This window comes from Heliangelus exortis, chromosome Z (assembly GCF_036169615.1).
Source record: "Heliangelus exortis chromosome Z, bHelExo1.hap1, whole genome shotgun sequence".
Lineage (NCBI taxonomy): Eukaryota > Metazoa > Chordata > Aves > Apodiformes > Trochilidae > Heliangelus > Heliangelus exortis.
Genome location: NC_092454.1, coordinates 41,798,559 through 41,817,174, shown reverse-complemented (window position 1 = coordinate 41,817,174; position 18,616 = coordinate 41,798,559). Strand labels below are relative to the sequence as shown.

The 18,616-nt window shown below is 37.6% G+C and overlaps 1 protein-coding gene across 2 annotated transcripts in view; it reads left to right on the top strand.

Moving 5' to 3' along the window:
- CCDC171 (coiled-coil domain containing 171) overlaps positions 1–18,616 on the top strand; it is a 152,383-nt gene that overhangs the window by 104,932 nt on the left and 28,835 nt on the right. For both annotated transcript variants that reach the window (XM_071730214.1, XM_071730215.1), the window contains exon 23: positions 3,678–3,809. In XM_071730214.1, coding sequence (XP_071586315.1) covers positions 3,678–3,809 — 132 coding nt within the window. The remainder of the gene's footprint in view (positions 1–3,677; positions 3,810–18,616) is intronic.

Genomic DNA, 18,616 nt, shown 5'->3' with positions numbered 1-18,616 from the left:
TCAGTTTCAGCTTTGATCTGAATTCATCAGTACTTTATTGATTTTAAATTGACTGACTATAGTGTTGTCTTCTGTGATGCTCTCTTAATTAATTAAAAAGTTAAACACTGTCATAATTCACCATGTTCCTTTTTTTATAAAATGATTTGAGTATTGTAGTAGAGTTTTGTGGATCCATTTGTGATTTTGCCTGTTTTCAGACAGTATTCATGTAAGGCTGAACTAAAAAAGTCTAATTATTATACTTAGAAGCCCACTGTTGCAGTACTTACTATGCTCCATATAAAATCACTCTTGCAGCTTTTCATTGTCTCAGACAAAACTATGCTTGCCAAAGTCACAAATAGCCAAAGTCTTCACTGGTATAGATGGTATTGGTGTATTTTTTGTCTCGATTAATTTTTGAGTATATGGAAGTGGAACTGGTATTAGGCATTTTTAATTGTTGCCATAAATCTGATTAGCTGATGAGGTATTTTTAGATTATAGCATTAGGTCTCTTGCCTGAGGAAACCTCCAGATAAAATGAACATTAGATTCTATGTGAAACAAAAAATAGTAATTAAATACAAAAAAACTCTGAAACTTACATGGTAAAACTTAACTACATAGGAAAGAAAGTTTTTAAATACAAAATTGCCAGTTTTACTTTTGCCTGATAGTTTTGTAATGTAAGACTGTATATGAGCACTGTGTTTACTTCCTTAGATAATGAGGAAGAAACAGTCTCCCAGCTCCTGTCATTATCTTTTTGTATCTCAAGCAAATAGCCAGGAAGTAATGAAACTTGTTCTTAACTAACATTGCATACAGGTACAGCTTGTCCAGCTCAGTTCCATGCAGGAATTCATTCCTTGAATAGGTAGCCAACCTGAAGACTGCTTTCACTTTTTGTGAAACAATGTGATGGTCCTTGTACAGTAGATGCCAAATCTATTGTTCTTATAATTTTTCCTGAACCTGTGTGTTTCTCAAAGGAAACTTTTTCTGTTTTGCAGTATGATGTATTGTTTACCTAGATATTTATGATTTAAGTATTTAAGAAATGTGGTTGTTTTGTTTTGTTTATTTTTTTTTTCTGCTGTGAATCTTCATATCAAATGTCATCCTCACCAAGGAGCTAAAATGTACTTATCTGATGCAATGGTATTAATGCCATATGTTTGCCCTAATTCAGCCATTTTTAAAAATGGCTTTTTTATTTTATTGTTCAGTGATTGCCAAGCCCCAATACTGAAATGGAGAGTTTGAATCTAATAGGGTTAAAACAACTTCCACTGCCTGTATTGTGTGTGTATTATACCTACATTGCTTATACATTGTTTTTTTCCCCCTAGTATTAGCAATCTGCTTTTGTACTTTGACATAGGGGTTTCCCTTGTGAATTTTGTCACAGAAAAAAGAGAATCATCAATATCGCAGTTAAACTTGACTTTCAAAGCTAATAGTATCTCATTTGGGGGCTGAAATTTAATAAATTTTCTTTGATTCTGGGTGAGTTTTTAAACATCAAACAATGAATTGGCCAGGGTGCAGTAAAATATTTAGATCTATTGACTACGGTTCAGAAGGGTAGAAGGCAAAACACTGGTGGTTTGATGTTGATAAATTCTTAGTACCTTAATCCACATTAATGTTTTCTTTTATCTGTGTGCATACTGGCAGCAAAGATGCTGAAAAGTTGGGATATATAAGCTGTAAAAAATGTAAATGAAGTGTATATGTGTGTGTGTGTGTGTGTGTGTGTGTGTGTGTGTGCGTGTGTGTGTATTAAAGTAATATATTTTGTTATATTCAGCAAGGTTAACATCTGACCGGAATTACACATGCTGACAGAACACTCTAGAGAGTATGTTTGTTCCACAGGACTGTATTTCCTGAACCTAGTGCACTATGTGTGCAAAAAATGTGTAGAGGACCTTTCCTGTTATAAAAATTGCATCATAGTGCATATGTTTGGCAGCCACAGGTATTGACAGGAATTCTTTAGGTCAGCTTGGGAAATGTAGGGCTCCCTATTCCCTCAGAACAGAGCAACGAATAAAATAAAATCTTTTCTTCTTTGTATCAGTAGATGTACACATGGGTGCGTCTTACAATCAGAGCAGATTTCAAAGGCTGCGCTAGCATTTGAAATGCATTCACTTGCAATCAACATTTAACAAAAATCTAATTTTGTAAGTGGTTACAAAATAGTTATCTGGGATTTACAGTGAGTGGGCCTGTATTTTAATTCACGTTGGGCGAGTTCTTTTGGGCAAGGGAGGCTCCGAGAAAAAACTGAAATTTATTTTAAATAGGACTTAGTGAATGGTGCATCTATCGATTTACATCCAGTTTCTATGCATTTATCACATGTTTTAGGATCAGACTCTGTGTTGTCGCTGAAGACAGTCAATTATTTTTGCAGTACCAGCCATCGCTACTTAACAAATAAAGCCCGTGCCGAATTTCATCTCTTCATTCGTACCAATGCACACTCGTCTGTGTGTCCGTACCCCTGCCGTGCGCTGGGATGCGGCAGCCGGGGGATGGATCTCATGACAGGATTTTTGTGCAGAACAGCGCGAAACGCGGCAGCGCGCAGCCGGCCGACGCTCCCGAGGCGTCCGTGCGAGTTACGCTCAAAGCGCCTGTAATTTCACACCCGTGCCGCTTTGCTAATGACGGGGGGGTGGGCAATAGGTGGGGAAAGGTTGATTTGATTTAAAAAAAAACAAAACAAAACAACGCCGACGAGGAAGCTGGCAGCGCCGTCGTCCCCCCGCTGCCCGCCCGGGCCGCACGCAGGGACGGGAGCGCCGGGGGCCCTGAGCGCCGCTGCGGCTGCAGCTGTGCTCCCGTGGGCCGGCAGGGGGCGCTGTGGCACCAACGGCCCGGGCTGGCGCGCGGGGCCGCGCGGTGCTGCTGCCCGGAGCCTGCGGGGGCCTCTCCACTCAGCCCGGCCCGGCCCGGCCCGACCCGACCCAACCCAACCCGGCCCGGCCCGGCCCGACCCGACCGCATCGGCCTCAGGGCCGGGTTGGCTCCGGCTGCCCCCGACGTAGCGAGAAACTGTATCAAAGTCGATTAATACCAGTTGGTGTGTTGCTTCTTACAGTTAGTCCACAAGAAGAAATCTAGTAGCGTGGGGTTTTGTTTTGTTTTGTTTTGTTTTGTTTTCTCTGCTAATTGCAGACTCAAGTTGGTTTATTTTGCTTCGTTTGAAGATTGTTCCGCCTAATCTGGGTTTTAACTGAAGTGATATTAAATGAAGCTTATTGTAGAGGACTGTTAGGATCTCCACACAGCAGACAGAACTTGGATGCCATTTTTTTGCTTCTGTGTTCGCGTGCACTTTCCGATTGCAGAGCTGATGTCTGTTCGAGTCAGAACCCCCTTTCTTGGGAGGTTTTTACAGGGGACATATCTGTGAAATGTATATACCAGCTGGGCTTGTGAGCCCTTAGTGTCTCTTCTTTCCTTCTCATTTCAGACCATTTCTTCTTAACATTCTCTCCCAGCACTCTGAATTAGAGATTTATTTGCAACGAAAAATCAATTAGTCCTAAATTTATTCATGGATTTCAGGTCCAGCGATCAATGCAAGTCCACTCAGTGGGCTCAGGGGGACCCAGTTCATCCCAGTTAATGTGTCTGAAGGGGAATTACCATTGATGCTGTTTTTTTCCCTTTAGGTCAAAGATCAGACCTTGCTGTCACGGACTGCGGCAACCAGGAATGACTTCACCCTGCAGCTACCCAAACTACACCTAGAGACCTTTGCAGTGGAAGGGCTGAAGGGCAGGCCAGAGGTTGTAGCATTTCAGGTTAGAGTCTAAAATAATGCTGTTTCTTTTTTTTTTCCCTTTTTTTCCACCTGAGACAAAACAAGAAGCTGGACTGCTCTGGATGTGTGGAGAACAAAAAGCTTCAAAACTATTGCAGTCAATCAACAGTTGAAAGGGAAATAATTTCCATGTATACTCTTGGATGGGGTATTTCAATGATGATACAAACCTTTAAATTTGCAGTTACAATAGTAAATAGCTGACAAAAATATGGCCATGGAAAAATTCAAAGGTTATATTTAAAAATTAGTATCATCCTATCCTACTCCCCTATATTCTCTCTCACCACCCTCTCCCTCCTTCCCTTATTTAAGCAAGACAAATAAAATAGGAAGCAAAAAAAGGACAAGATTTTTATGCTCCTTCTTGGTCAGTATAATATTTTTCTATGTTACAGTTTTAGAAGTAATAGTGGGTTTTTTGAGCATTCCTAATTTTAAAAACTGCTATTTGGAATCCTTAGGTATTATAGCTATTTTGTTCATGTAGCTAAAAAGACTTGTGTGTTTCAAAATATTAATTCTTTTAAAAGAAAGCAGTGGGGGAAAAAAAGATAAATTAACTGAAAATTGACAAATTTTCAGCTTTTAAAGTGGATTCTATGGAATGCCTCCATATTGTTTTTTAGTTTTAATGTCTTAGACACAAACTATCCCTTAGTCTTTATAGCTGTGCAAAATTACTTCAGTGTTGTGATACATTATGGCTAAAGGCAGAACATTTCATTTTCTCAACAAGAGGAAGACAGGGGGAGTACATGCTGCTTTAATTGTGCTCTACTCTGTGAATCATGTAAAGCTCAAGGAAGTCAGACAATGTGAATATTTCATAGTGTGGGTACATTTCTGTAGCAATCCTTATGAATTTATTGCAGATTTTTGGTTCTAGATGCAGTGTGTAATTGCAGGAACAGGGTCACAAAATCCAACATTCATGTAAGTCAGATTCGAAGATGAACATTTCTCACAGTTGCCCTCTTGTATGCATGTGTTTCAATATGATAGAGATTTAAATTATTTATGTATTATTGTACTATTTCCATAGTAAAGTAGTAATGCACAACACCTGAGACTCCCATGAATTTTAGTTAAGAAAGCTGTAGCAGAGGGTAGAATTGCAGATTTTTCCCCTGGACAGTGAAGATCACTTTTAAGGCTGTGCAGAAGATTCTACAGGTGGCATCCTTTCAAAGAAGCTGTAATGGAAATCACCAGCTTTTAAATACTGTTCTTTGACTTCAGTAGCCTATGCAATGATAGCTGTGGGGTTTTTTGGCCCCATTCCAACTTGCAGCCTTTTTTGACCTCAGAATGATTGCAGAAGGACTTGCAGGACAGCCTGTTCCTCCTCTCTTTCTAACAAGATGAAGAGAAGCAGAAGTGTGAAAAGTTGCATTTCATATTTGTACAGAGTGCTTGTGGTATAACTAACACATAGCAATGTAGGCACTGGGTAGCTTGCTGATGGTGCAGCATTGTAAACATACTTTTGATTCACTCAACAGCTCCAGTTGCACACAAGCAAAAATACACAAACAACACCAGTAGTTCACAGGTTATCTCACCGTATATTTCCTTTCCTCCTTTCCTTCTCCTCACCTTGTTTCTAGTTATACAGTGCTTGTTTGGTAACTTTCTAAGTATGCTACAGAGATTTTATTATAAAATTTCAGTTTTATAGGTGGGATTCAGATAATTGATTTTAATTTCACTGTATGCAAAACTTTATTAAGGCAGTCCTGTGTTCTTGAATGAGGTAAGCAGTTAGAAGTGTCCATAAAGGGATTACTTAGTAAAACCAGTATAATTGTTTATGTGCATGGTTTATATAGTCACTATGACATATGTTTTGTAATCAGTTGATGTCAACTACATTTTGGTTATTATCTGCAAGTGTTAGACACAGGGATTTTTTTTCCAAGTCTCAATACATTTGATGGTTAATTTTAAAAATAGCATTAAAACTAAGGTCCCTAGCTAGATGGCTTAGGGATGAAACACGGGCATCAGAACTCACAGAAAAATGCATTTTAAAATTTTCGTTATTCATGCATCTAGTGTGTAGTAGGTGGCTGGAATCAGTAATTAATAAAATTTATAACATTGGTTCAGTGTGGATCACTTTTACATTGTATGAGAGGAAGTAATAAAAGCCTGTATATTTGTACTTGTGTGCACACGTTGATATAGGTTATCTGTCTTACAAGTTTGTCAGATAGCAAGTGGTTCTTAAAAGGTGTTTTGAATGAAATCTGCTATTCTCGATTTGCTTGGTGGGCTCAGCAGCATTAGGGATCTGTATTTCTTGTCATTGGGAATACGGCAAGCCTTGGAATTCTTAAACTGCTAGTATCTCTATAGGAATGCTTCTTGGGAAAAATGTGCTTTCTTTACAGGAGACAAGTGCAATCAGAGATTTGCTCTGTTCTGGCATATTTAATCAATCATCTTGTAAAACCAGAAGGTTGCTTTTTTATAGCAAATGGATCCAAAATTACAAATACCATGAATGCTTACAGGATTGATAAAACCCATAAATAAAAACCTGTAATTCCCAAAACAAATAATTCGTATTTGAAATAGTGTGCATCTTTTAAAGAATGTGTTGTACACTTTAGTGGTAGACCTTCAGCTAATTAAATGAAATTAAATGTTTGGTACACAAAGTTCAGGCTTTTTCAAAAGCCTGCACTTTGTGTATTGACTCTTGAATTGCAAAATCACATTATAGATTGAAATACAAGTTAATCAACAAGAATATCCTTACATTAAATGTCTTTTAAAGCCCCATGCAAGTAGTGCGAGTATGACCTAATTTGTAGGTGTTTATTACATTCTTGAAAACTGTAACAGAATTACTATAATAGGTTGAAAATGTCACCTGAGATGGCTAAGTAGTGAAAAAAAGTGCAAATACTTGAAGAGTAGAATGATATGTTTGCTATAGCTTTGAAATACTCTCACCTGGTATTTAATCGCTGCGAACGATGCTATGTCACAAAGCTGTACTGTTTGTTAGGTACTTAAAGTTTGAAAATATAGTATTATTTTCAAACACCTGAAATACAATAAGATGTATTGTTCTGGCCATAGCTGAATGTCCCCACTGAAACAAAAGAAGTGCAGCCATCTATGAAGTCTCCATTAAATGTAAGATACGAGGTGAAAAGGAGCAACAGAAATAACATGGGATTCCTAATTCTAGTAGTCTTGCTTGGCAGATGAATATTTAAATTGTGCTGTAAAGCCTATACTCCTTATAAAATACAAAATTGAATTTTGCTACAACTTTAGGAGAAAGATAATGTTCTCATGTTCTCTTAACTCTCTTTTATGAAAAGAAGTTACCGGCTCAGAGGAGAGTTGTCATTCAGCAGATTCATTCTGAATTCTCTCAAGTAATTTTACATCAGATATGTGATTAATACTTATGGCTAGCAATTTGACCTAGAAAATGATGCATAAAGTCCCCAAATAAACCAGATAATGTTTGAATGCTCATATATATATAACTAAGTATTGGTATACTTCGACAATAAATTTTTCTGTTTGGAGATACAGATGCAGAAAGGTATGAACTGGTATGAAAGAAAGTTCTTGAAGCAATGTACATACCTCATAGTTTTGAAATAGCAATAAGATGTGTAATACATACTTGATATATAAGTGCTTGATTCCCAAGCAGGGAAAGGCTAACAGGCTTGTTAAAGGCTTATTAATTGGTCTTATTAATTTGTGATGGTTGCTTTTGGTCAGTATTTGGCATTGTAGGCCTCTTCCCCCTCTTATGTCTGATTGAGTGACTTTAATGAGGATGTGAATATAATGCATTTATGTAGTGTATGAAAAAGGAAATGTGATGAGACTATAGGCAGGCTTCGATTGTAAGAGAGGTGCACATATATGTAATTGTCAGTATTTATAGGTCTTGTGAGCAAGCACTTCTTTGTATGCTGCCCTTCACTTCAGCTGTAAGATTGACCTGACTTTTGGAGATTCCTTGCATATTAAGAATTTTTTTTGTTTGTTTACTATAAAGAAGGGCTTGAGGAGGAAAATCTGCTTTTTTTTTCTTTACTTAATTAATCCTTAATTTGAAAGATACTAAGCACTCATAGTGTACTTTCTCTCCTCCAAGTGGGTTTGAAATGGATTTGGTTTTACTTTGTCTTGTCTCCCTCTTTTTTGTCTCTCCCTCTGCCACACTCTTGTTCTTTGCTGCACACTTTCTCTCTTGTGGTCCTGCGTGCACACTCCACTGCGTGTGGGCTCTCTCTGCTGTATGCACACTTGTGCTTTATTCAGTCCATCTCTGCCTTCCTCTCTCACCCTCTGCTCCTCTCTCCTGCTCCCCGTATCTCTCTTTCCTATTCTGGCTCTGTCTTCGTTGCCGTGCTTTGCTCTGTCTTTCAGTCCCCACTGTCCCTTTGCTTGTGGCTCTCTTCTACTTCTCTTTCTCATCCATCCAGTCTTGAGCTCCCTCTGCTTTTGCTCTGCCTCTTCCTCTATATCCAGCATGTGTCCATCTGTGCTGAGAAAATACAGAACCAACTTCAAGGAATATGGAACATGAAAAGAAAGCAAAACTTTTTAAAGGTAAATTTATTAAATTCAAAGGTTACTAAAAGTTCTGCTGTTCTTAATCCAGTCCTAGTAGAAACACTCGACAAGAACTCAGCTTATATAAACTAGCAGAAGACTGCCCATCGAAGTTTTAATGTACTTATTATACATTATAAAAACAACATTCTAAATTAAAAATCACGAATCATCTAATCAAAGAACGGTTTGTTTTCGAGAGGACCTTTAGTATTATCTAATTCCAAACCTCTGCCTGGGCAAGAACACCTCCCACTAGACCAGGTTGCTCAAAGCCCCGTCTAACCTGGCCTTGAATACTTGCTGGGAGGAAGTATCCACAGGTTCCCTGGGCAACATATTCCAGTGTCTCACCACGCTCACAGTAAGCAATTTCTTCCTAATATCTAATGTAAAATTACCCTCTTCCAGTTTGCAGTGGTTTCCCTTCATACTATCACTCTATGCCCTTATAAAAAACCCCGACCCAGCTTTCCTCTAAGTCCACCTTCAGGTACTGGAAGGCTGCTCTAAGATCTTCCTAAAGTCTTCTCCAGGCTGAGCAACCCCAACTCTCTCAGCCTGACTTCACAGGAGAAGTGCTTCAGCCCTCTGATCATCTTTGTGGCCCTCTTCTGAACTTGCTCCAACAGCTCCACGCCCATCCTGGGCTGGAAGCTCCAGAACTGAACACAGCCCTCCAGGTGAGGTCTCATGAGAGTGGAGCAGAGGGAGACAATCACCTCCCTCAACCTGCTGGCCAAACTTCCTTTGATGAAGCCCAGGATCCAGTTGCCTTTCTGGCCTGCAAGTGCATATTGCTGGCTTGTGTTGACCTTCTCCTCAACCAACACCACCAAGTCCTTCTCCTCAGGGATTCAGCCTCCACCTAACCTGTACCTGCCTGTGGTTGCCCCTGTGCATGCTCACGACCTTGCAGTTGGCCTTACTAAATTTCTTGAGGTTGGCATGGGCCCACCTCCCAAGCCTGTCAAGGTCTCTGTATGATTTTCCTTCACTCTAGCTTATCAACCACTCACTGCTAGTCTCCTTTTGATCACTGAGCTGTTGACCACAAATATTTTAGAGCAACCAGCCAGCCAATTCCTTATTCCCCAAGTGGTCAATCCATCTAATTCTTATGCAGGAAAGTTTTAAACGCTTTGCCTGAGTCCAGGCAGATTATGTCCGTTACTCTTCCCCTGTCCAGTGACACTGTGATCCCATTGTAAAAAGCCACCAAATTTTTCAGGCATGACTTGCACTTGGAGAAATCTTGCTGGTTGTCACCAACCACCTGCACCTTTTCCATGTGTCTTAGCAGAGAGTTCAGGAGGATCTGCACTGTGACCTTGCTAGGCCCAGAGGTGGGATTGACTGACTTGTAAGTCCCTGAGTCTAACAGTGTACACATTATCTCTCTTGCCATTAGTGCCTGACTAGGAAGGATGTAGTTCAAGACAGTTTTTATTTCCATTATCAGTTATAAATAATTGCTAATTGAAGTTTCTATCTAAAGTTTTATACAATTCTGAAGTCACAAATAATATATGATTAAGAATTCATGTTCTTTACTTTTATATTCATATTATAACACTAACTCAGGATCTTCTTGGGCCTGCTGAAATCATAGAACTGTATTTTCTGTTTAAGAAAACAAAAATAAAGAAGTCCTTATGTGAAATGATACTTATTAAAAGGTATCAAACTGAGTAACAGCCCAACAATATAAGCATTGAGTTTGTAAAATCAAGTGCAACATCCAGAATAACAAGAGCATTTACTTTGCACACCATGCTTAAAATACATATACATTCAAAATCAACATTTTACTGTTAGGTTCTCCCTTCAGGAAGTTTTTCAACTAAGAAGAATCTTACTAGGTGGCAAATTTACCTAAGGACAACATATATAAACAGTTGAAAAAGCACATGAGAAGGAATAATGAATGGGCTTCTGAATGAAAGATTAACTATAGCAACATGGTGAGAACCTGAAAAGACTGGGAATTCAGTTTATGATACAGAATTTGGCTGAAGTGCAGTTCAAGCAAAAGCAACTGGTATGAAAACAAAATTCCATGGAGTGAAGTTTTGCACGCCTACTGGATAATGTGTCATTACTGCCTTACTTCAAACTGATATAAATCCGATTAGTTCAAACAAATCCAGAAAACAAAACATATCTTTTTCTTTTCAAAAGCAAGATTATAGATTTAGAACAGCTATATTTGGGTAAGAAATTATTAAAATTCATTTGCCCCATACATTTTTGCATTTGAAAATCCATTCTGGCTGCTTTGACCCATAGTCCAAAATGTCTAGTAGCAACATCAGTGGAGGATGTGAATACAGCAGCTTCTCAGGCATCAGAAAAAACTCTCATGGGAAACAGCATTCAGCGAAATTGCACCTTTCCATCTGTTTAGCACTTCTTTAATGATCTATTCTCCCTGTATCACATTTCAGCACTGAAGTTTTTGCTGGGCTCTATTCAAGTGTGGCATGCACAATTTAAATGTGCTAAAAAGCAGGTCAGTTCCGTTATGACTTTTTTTTCCCCAATGAAAGCTGACTGCATGCCACACACAGGGCCTGACTCTGTCCCCTTTGCTTCAATAACAATTACTTTACCCTGTAGGTCTCAGAAGGTAGCCCAAGGGAATGAAGCTCTAAATAAAAGGCTAGATTCTCTGCAAAAGGTAATGACATGACTTCCCACAAGAAAATTGAAAAGGGAGCTTTGCAATTGATAGAGACTGAAGGGAATGTGCTTCTAATGGAAACCACAGCAGATGAGCATAACAATTATCATGACAATTCTTACGAAGTTTTAAAGTAAAAGTTTAAAAAATAACATTGATCTTATAGAAACTGATAAATTAATAACAATGTGTTTGTTGGTATGACCACATAGGAAGCAACCTGAAAATTTTATAGCACAGGAGCTACCTGCAGCCTTGACTACTCAGAAATATACCTGGACCATGCAAGAAGATTACCACTTAAGAAAATTGAAGAAGTGCATCTTTTTATAGGCCAATGTTTACATGCAAAAATCATCCTCACTTTCTGTAGCAGAAAGTCAAGTACAGCTACAGGCAAAATGTAAAGGAAAAAAAATCACTGCCCCAAAGAACTTTTAGTGTAAGCAATAGCTACAGGGAAAATGGTACAAGACATTGTGCCCTTTCCAGTCTTTTTACAGTCTTGACACAAACAAACATTTCTATCTGTCAAGGAGGAAGAGAATTTTCAAGTAAATGCTTCTGGCAAGAAAGACATAGAAACTGAAAGAAGTTTCAGGCTGGCACCACTCTTTCAACTTTCTCTTGCAGTATATATTCTAGAGAGAGATAAAAGAAAAAGAGACATTTAGTTTCTGAAAATAATACAAAGTCCACATTAAAATGCTTCAACTGGGACCATGAAATTATGCTTGGAGTGAGCCCAATATAATACCACTGATGACAGGAACTAAACTCTAGCAATCACAAGATAAAAGTCAGAATGAAGTTTTATTTTTAAAATGGCCACATCTCATCTCTTCAGCCTTGAGAAGAAACAAGAGAGTAAAACATCTAATCAAAATCCAAGTAAACTGTCTAGTGAAAGTTGTCTGTATCTGGATGATGTTGCTTTTGGTCCACTGGAGTGACATTCTGGAACCAGAAACTGCGTACAAAAGCTATTATAGAATAAAGTATAGAATTCTCTTTACACAATCAAATTCATGTAAGTAAAATCAGCTTTAAAAAGAATTTTTGTTCTTATTTTTAATGGACTTTTAGAAATGGATAGGCTATCTATATAACCAAACCGATTTTATAAATAAATATTACCTAAACACTAAGTTGTAATTGTCTTAAATTTACTAGATAGTTAGAGGTGTATATTTATTAGAGGTGTATAATTTAAGGAGGGGAGACAAGCAGACCTAAAATGTGAAGCAATTTAACATGGAAGGTAAACGTGAGATCTGAAAAAATCTTCTGTTCTCATGAAATGCTATCCACAAACTACCCATCATAAGTAGCAAACTCAACTATTTGCCATTGTAGTAGAAATAAGAAGTTTAAAGAAAATTAAAATAATTTTTTAAAATTGGTTTTAAAGACTGCTCCGTTAACTAAGATTGATATCAAGTCTTTTTAGCACAGAAATATACTTTAAAAGTCTCACTAGCATCTATTTGTATGAATCTCTTAAGAAACTCATGAAAAAATACCTATTTTTTTTTCACCAGTTTAGAACAAGTCTATCACTGACTGTAATAAAATAAAATCACCACCCCACAAAATCTGGGTTCAGTATAGACATTTCCTTAAATATTTTGACTAGAACTATGAAGAGATAGATTGTTCCTTTCTGGCCACAAGAAGCAGCTTTTCAGTTTTGGATTAAAACATTTTCGGGTTGAATTAGATAAACTGTTTTACATAGGTTTAGAATGCAGCAATGTGTACACTCTGTATTTTTCATGCAAAAAGATGTAGACAGTCTATGTTGTAGCTGTCACTTACTGTGAGCGACAAAGGTCCCTTCTGGCAGGCTTAGTCAGTAAGACAAGTCTGAATATGTGGCTCATACATCAACAGTCATTACTAAGTCCTAATTTTTGTATCAGATTTTAGGTGAATGCTCAAACCCAATGAAGCCTAGGAGCTAGAAAACTGCAAAAAGAAATATTGTGATATAGCTACTTCATTTCCTTTGCTTTTCTTACGAAGTTTTCATGTTAGCACTGCATTATAATTCAGCATAAATATTTCATCCTCCACGAAGCAACCTTTTGTAGTTCTGTTACAAAACTCTAACATCCCGTTAAGTTGGATAGCAAACTAATTTTTTTATTTTGGCTTCTCACCAAAGCATCCGTTATGTTCACAAATTCATGATGCCAGCACAGGAAAAAGCACCAGTCCATCTCTATAGAGAATGTAATGATCTAGAAAAGCTGAATTGCATTCCTTTTATGGATTTATGCCATGAAAATGCTTTATTAGAAATTTCAGAGACAACAGCTCTTGTTCCAAAATCTGAAGAGTCAGAGGAAATTTAAAGAGCACAGTACACCTAGTGCTGACCTTCACAAGGAGCATACACATTGGCATCCCTATTTCCAATGCAAAAGTTGGAGAACATTGGCAACATTTGCCAAAAGTGACAGATACTGACACTAAGCTTGACAATTTGAAGCCCTGTGTTTACTATGAAGTAAAGAAAATATTTTCTTCCTGAAATTTGCTTTTAACCATCATAATCTGAGAAAGAAGAATTAATAAAATTATCCTCTGAATATCTAATTCTATATAATAGTGTACAGCTGAAGAAAACCCTTATTGGGAAAAACTGGTGCTGTTTGTCTATCTTTCTGGCATTTGTTATATAGACAGCAGATGAGCTGAACTCAGAAAGTTAAAAACTGTAACCAATACATGCTAAAAACCGGTGGATAAGTGAAATTCCACTATATTGGAATCTAGGCCTGCTTTATGCAAGAGGTCAACAAGCTAAGTGAGAAAGCTCTTCACTTGGAACATCTTGAAAGACTGAGAAGCAGACATTAACTTTACTGTTGGCAGTGGTCTGGCTGTCCCCATTCAGACTAACAATTCAAAGATTTGTTGGTACCTGATGAGCTTTCTTAGATAATAGTTTGGAAAACAAGTCTTCAGGAAATGCACAGAGTGCATTAAATATCATCAGATTGCAGAGTAAGATTGAATTATTAGGCTGGGAGCCTGGCAAGTCAGGAACAGGCTGCTGCAGCCTATTCCCTTGTCTGGCCAACAGTCAACAATCAGATCCAATTCCTTATACATATAGGAGATAAAGTGACTTTCTAAATGCTGTTTATAAAACTGGATGCTCACAGCAACACTGAAAGGAAAATACTATGAAGCGTGGGCACTGGTGAGGGGAGTTTGCCTAGAGAGCATAAAGTACACTTCAACAATAGGACCATAAGAAAAATACCCCATATCATAGGGCTTTCTAACTCGATGGAGAAATCCCTTTGTAGTCTGTTACTGGGTATGGTGATGACTGCAGGCAGTGCACTGTCATATGCTTGACTCGGGAACTTCATGGTGGATCAACAAAAGAAGCTGGTTCTCATTGAAGAATCCCAGGCTATCCTAACTTATGAACACCCTAGAGGACAGTGTTTTTCAGACCACCTCTGATGGTAATTGGTTACTGCTTCCTTATGAATTTTTCAGAGCTGGACCACTACTTGATGTTAGGTATTTATGAATAACTGTGCCTTATAGGTGGTGGTTAACATAAGGAAATCGCTTTCAACAGCTTAACAAATCTAGAAACTGTAGGTGATTTCTACTGTTTTTCACCTTTTTTTAGTTCAGAAGTGAGGAAAATAATGTGAAAAAAACCAACTACTGATGAAGTGGCAGGAAAAGAGGATTATGATGCACCAAAGCATGACTAGTATTTAGAAAGTAAGATGGAAATATTTATTAACATATTAACATTAAATGAAGTAGCAGAAATAATTTTCAAAACAAAGAAAAGAGGTTTTGAGAATGTGTAGGTAAGCTGTGGAAGTCCTTTCCACAAGTCGTGAATGCTTAACTTTACACAGTTCAAAAGGCAATGGGACAATAAATTACTATTGAATACAAAACCACAGATTTTGTTTCAGGATGTTCTTGAACTAAAATGGTGGAGACTGGGATAAATTCTGGAAACATTTTAGCCCTGTTTTTTGTAATTTTTTCTTCTTTCAACTTTCCCCAGTCCAACCTGTTTTTAAGCAGGGACAAACAGATTTACTGCTATTCCATGTGCCCTCCAGGCATTAAATGCTCACTCAGTCCCACAGTCCCAAAGGAGTAAAATTTGCAGCAAGTCTCATATGGAATAAATGCAGAACAAATCAAGCATCTAGGATAGTGACCTTTGCCAAGGTACTGATAAACATCACATTTTGATGTGTAGGACTCACTGCTCAAAAGCCAGCAAGGCCGGTCTTTGCAAGGACTTGTAAAAACTTTAGATTTAAACTTCAACTTGTAATCTTTAGCTTGTGAAATATTGAAGTAATTTACAGAAAAAGCTATTCCTTTGAGAATGAGAAACTGGATGGAATGAAAGACTGGCACTAAAGGAAGTAACAACGTCATTATGCTTTAGCTCTAATCTCTCCCCTTAGTATTTTTCAATTATGATACAATTAGGAAGAGGGGGACCTATAAATGGGTGCCAGTATTGACAAAGAACACACCAGTCACCTCTGATGAGCAGAGAGAAGCTAGGCCTAAAATATAGTCTTCAGTCATTAAATGAGCACTGTAGGTTTGCCCCGCAGGTGGGATGGGTGATTGCGTCCTGCTGATCTTTAAATGAAAACTGCAATTTTGAAAAAAAAGCTAATGATGTGGAAGTAATCCCAAGAAATCTAAGTTCTATCAAGGTTCCAGGAGGATAAACAAATGGTGGTCTTTCCATGAAAATTATATTTTAAAAGCCACTAAAGGTTCGAACTTTTTCCAGATGTATTTGCCAACATGCAGGTTATGTGTACCTATTATTCAGGTTTACAAAACAGTTTCACATTCACTCTCTTTACACTACTGTAGCACCCTCCAACTCTCTCCATTTTCTCCCTCCTCCCTAATTTCTTTCCACCTTTTTGCTTCTAATGGGAAGAGAGCGTAGTAAAAAAAGAGACCACAGTGAAGGGAGAACCCATGGTGAAGGGAGAGTTGAAGTTCACCTATAATGAAATTGGGTTCTTCAATGGACAAGTTATTAATTAAAAATTAGTGCCTTACTTCAAGCCTATTTTTCCTGGAACACCTAGACCAACTGACCTTTCGGATCCTAAGAATTTATGTTTTACGCTGTCCTATGTAGGTGTTGGGTCCTGTGACCTTAGGATTCTACCAGCACATGTCACTAGACCATCAAGCAATTCAGTAACAGAAAAATCAAGACAACAGGTTCAAAATCGTTGATTATGATTCCTGCAAGATGACAACATAAAAAAAGAATACTCACAGATAACAACATACGTTATGTGAATGTGTGTGAATTAATGAGCCACAATTCACACAACCATCCTCCCAATCTCAAAACAAATTAGTACAAGTCAGTAGAATTTGGTAAGAAACATGTTAAGTTTTTATCTCTTCAAAACTCACCCTTTTCAAATGTCATGCCAGTGGTATACTGCCTGGGATGCTATCCCAGTCTACTTTTTCAGAACAGAACAACTGCAGAATTAATGCAACGGCCTCATTTTTTATACATACCTTTATATTCTGAAAGGTTTACTGTGTTTTTCTTAATGCTTAAGTTGCATATTCATTGCTATATTTTCATCTAACTGCTGTCACTTATATTGTCATGCAGAAGGGCAAATCAGGGTCAGTTTATGTAAGCGGCATCAATCTGAAAAACTTCATCAGTCCTTATTTCAAGGCATTATGCAAAGAAAGCTGACATTAAGAGAGCCTTAACTGACAGCAAATGAAATCAATCAGCAAATCACTAAGCCATAATAAACTCACTCAAGCTGTAGATAACCCTTCCTCTTCCAGGTCTCTAAGAAGGCACAACAAATGCAGTATTTGGGCAGAAATGCGTCCCTCAATTTCATTACGGAATTCTTGCACTAGTAGAGTGCATAATTATTAACTTTTTCTTACTATTGATAAGAGTAACGAACAGGTGAAGATATATTTTATAATAATGGAATAGTAAGCAGTTAAGTGGAAAAAGATTTTTTTTAAAAAGATTAAAAAAAAAGATTCAGCACTTGAACAAGTTTCCTTTTTTAGTGTAAATGTAATTAAGAACTGAAAATAGTTTGAGTCTCTTTCTGCTACAAAGATATTTGTATAATGAATGTTTATTGCCTTATTAATTCCTATTGCTTAGATTCACTTGCTCAGCATTTCTTAGTTTTTGCAATTACAAGAACCAGTTCAAAAAAGTAAGACTCCAGACAATTCTTAATCTTTCATGGTATTCACTTCATGAACTCATTTTGTAACCCACATGATTATCAACAGTTTAACAGCTATGCTTCTGAATAGGCTTATCTGTGTTACAACAGTACACACTGCAGACAGTATCAAACAATGCAGTCACATCCAAGCTACACAGCAGTTATCTGTTAAAATTGCTCTTTTTTTTAAAGATACTGCACAAAGATAGTCCCATGTGGTTCTTAAAGATAGGATTTCTGAAGTAAGAATTGCCCAACTAACAAAGTGCTGTGAAAATCATATTTGTTCTTTTTCTGTTATTGAATGATGCTTTCTTTTTGTAGTTATAGCATTTAGGAGTCTGCCCTTATTCACTGAGGCAACTTTGGGTACATATTGAGATCACCATGTCTCTAGAGTTATTTTTCTCATAAAAGAATAGTGACGAGACTCAATAAAGATGCTTCCTGTTGAGTCCTTATGCTGTAAGATGAAGCAACCTGGCAAACAGCTGCAAAAAAACCTGATCCCAGGATTAGAAGAAGCAGCAAAACTAAATAAACGTGGTGCATTAAGATCATATTTTACACAGTTCTTACAGAGCTTACTTGTGTATCAACCCAGATAATTCATAAGGGATTACCCACATGCAACACACATGAAAAAGTCTAAGTCAACAAAGGGTCAAGAAAGAAAATTTTCCATTAGGAAAGGTTACTGAAAGGTTAAATGATTATATACTGACTTTGGCATTCAAGCTAATCAGCAGCAGATCTTAACTAGAAGTTTTTACAAAAATAATATTGCTTATGAAAGAGTCTGGACAAAAAATTAAGTCAGTTCACTGCATAATGATACAGCTTTCAGTAATTGATTAATTGGTGATTACAGATACTGACTTTGATATTTACAGTCCCATAGTGCCACAGACTTAAGAAGGTTGGGGTGCAATGAGTGTACCAGCTAACTACAAAGCCTTATGAGAAGAGTTCTTCATGTACTCTCTATTCATTTTTTTGAATGAAAAAAGGCAAGGGAAGAAACAGAAAAGTGAAAGAGTAGCTGAGAAAGCAAGGGAAAGGGACTAATGGCAGGGAGGGGGGAAATGAGGTGCCAGAGCAATAAAATACCCATAGACAACAGGGAAGAAAAGAGTGCTAAAAGGATGCTGTGAAGAGGAGTTAACACAATTAACTCTCAAAAAGGAAAAGGAGTGTGAAATTCATACTATAAAAATTGTATTTCCAACATCATTG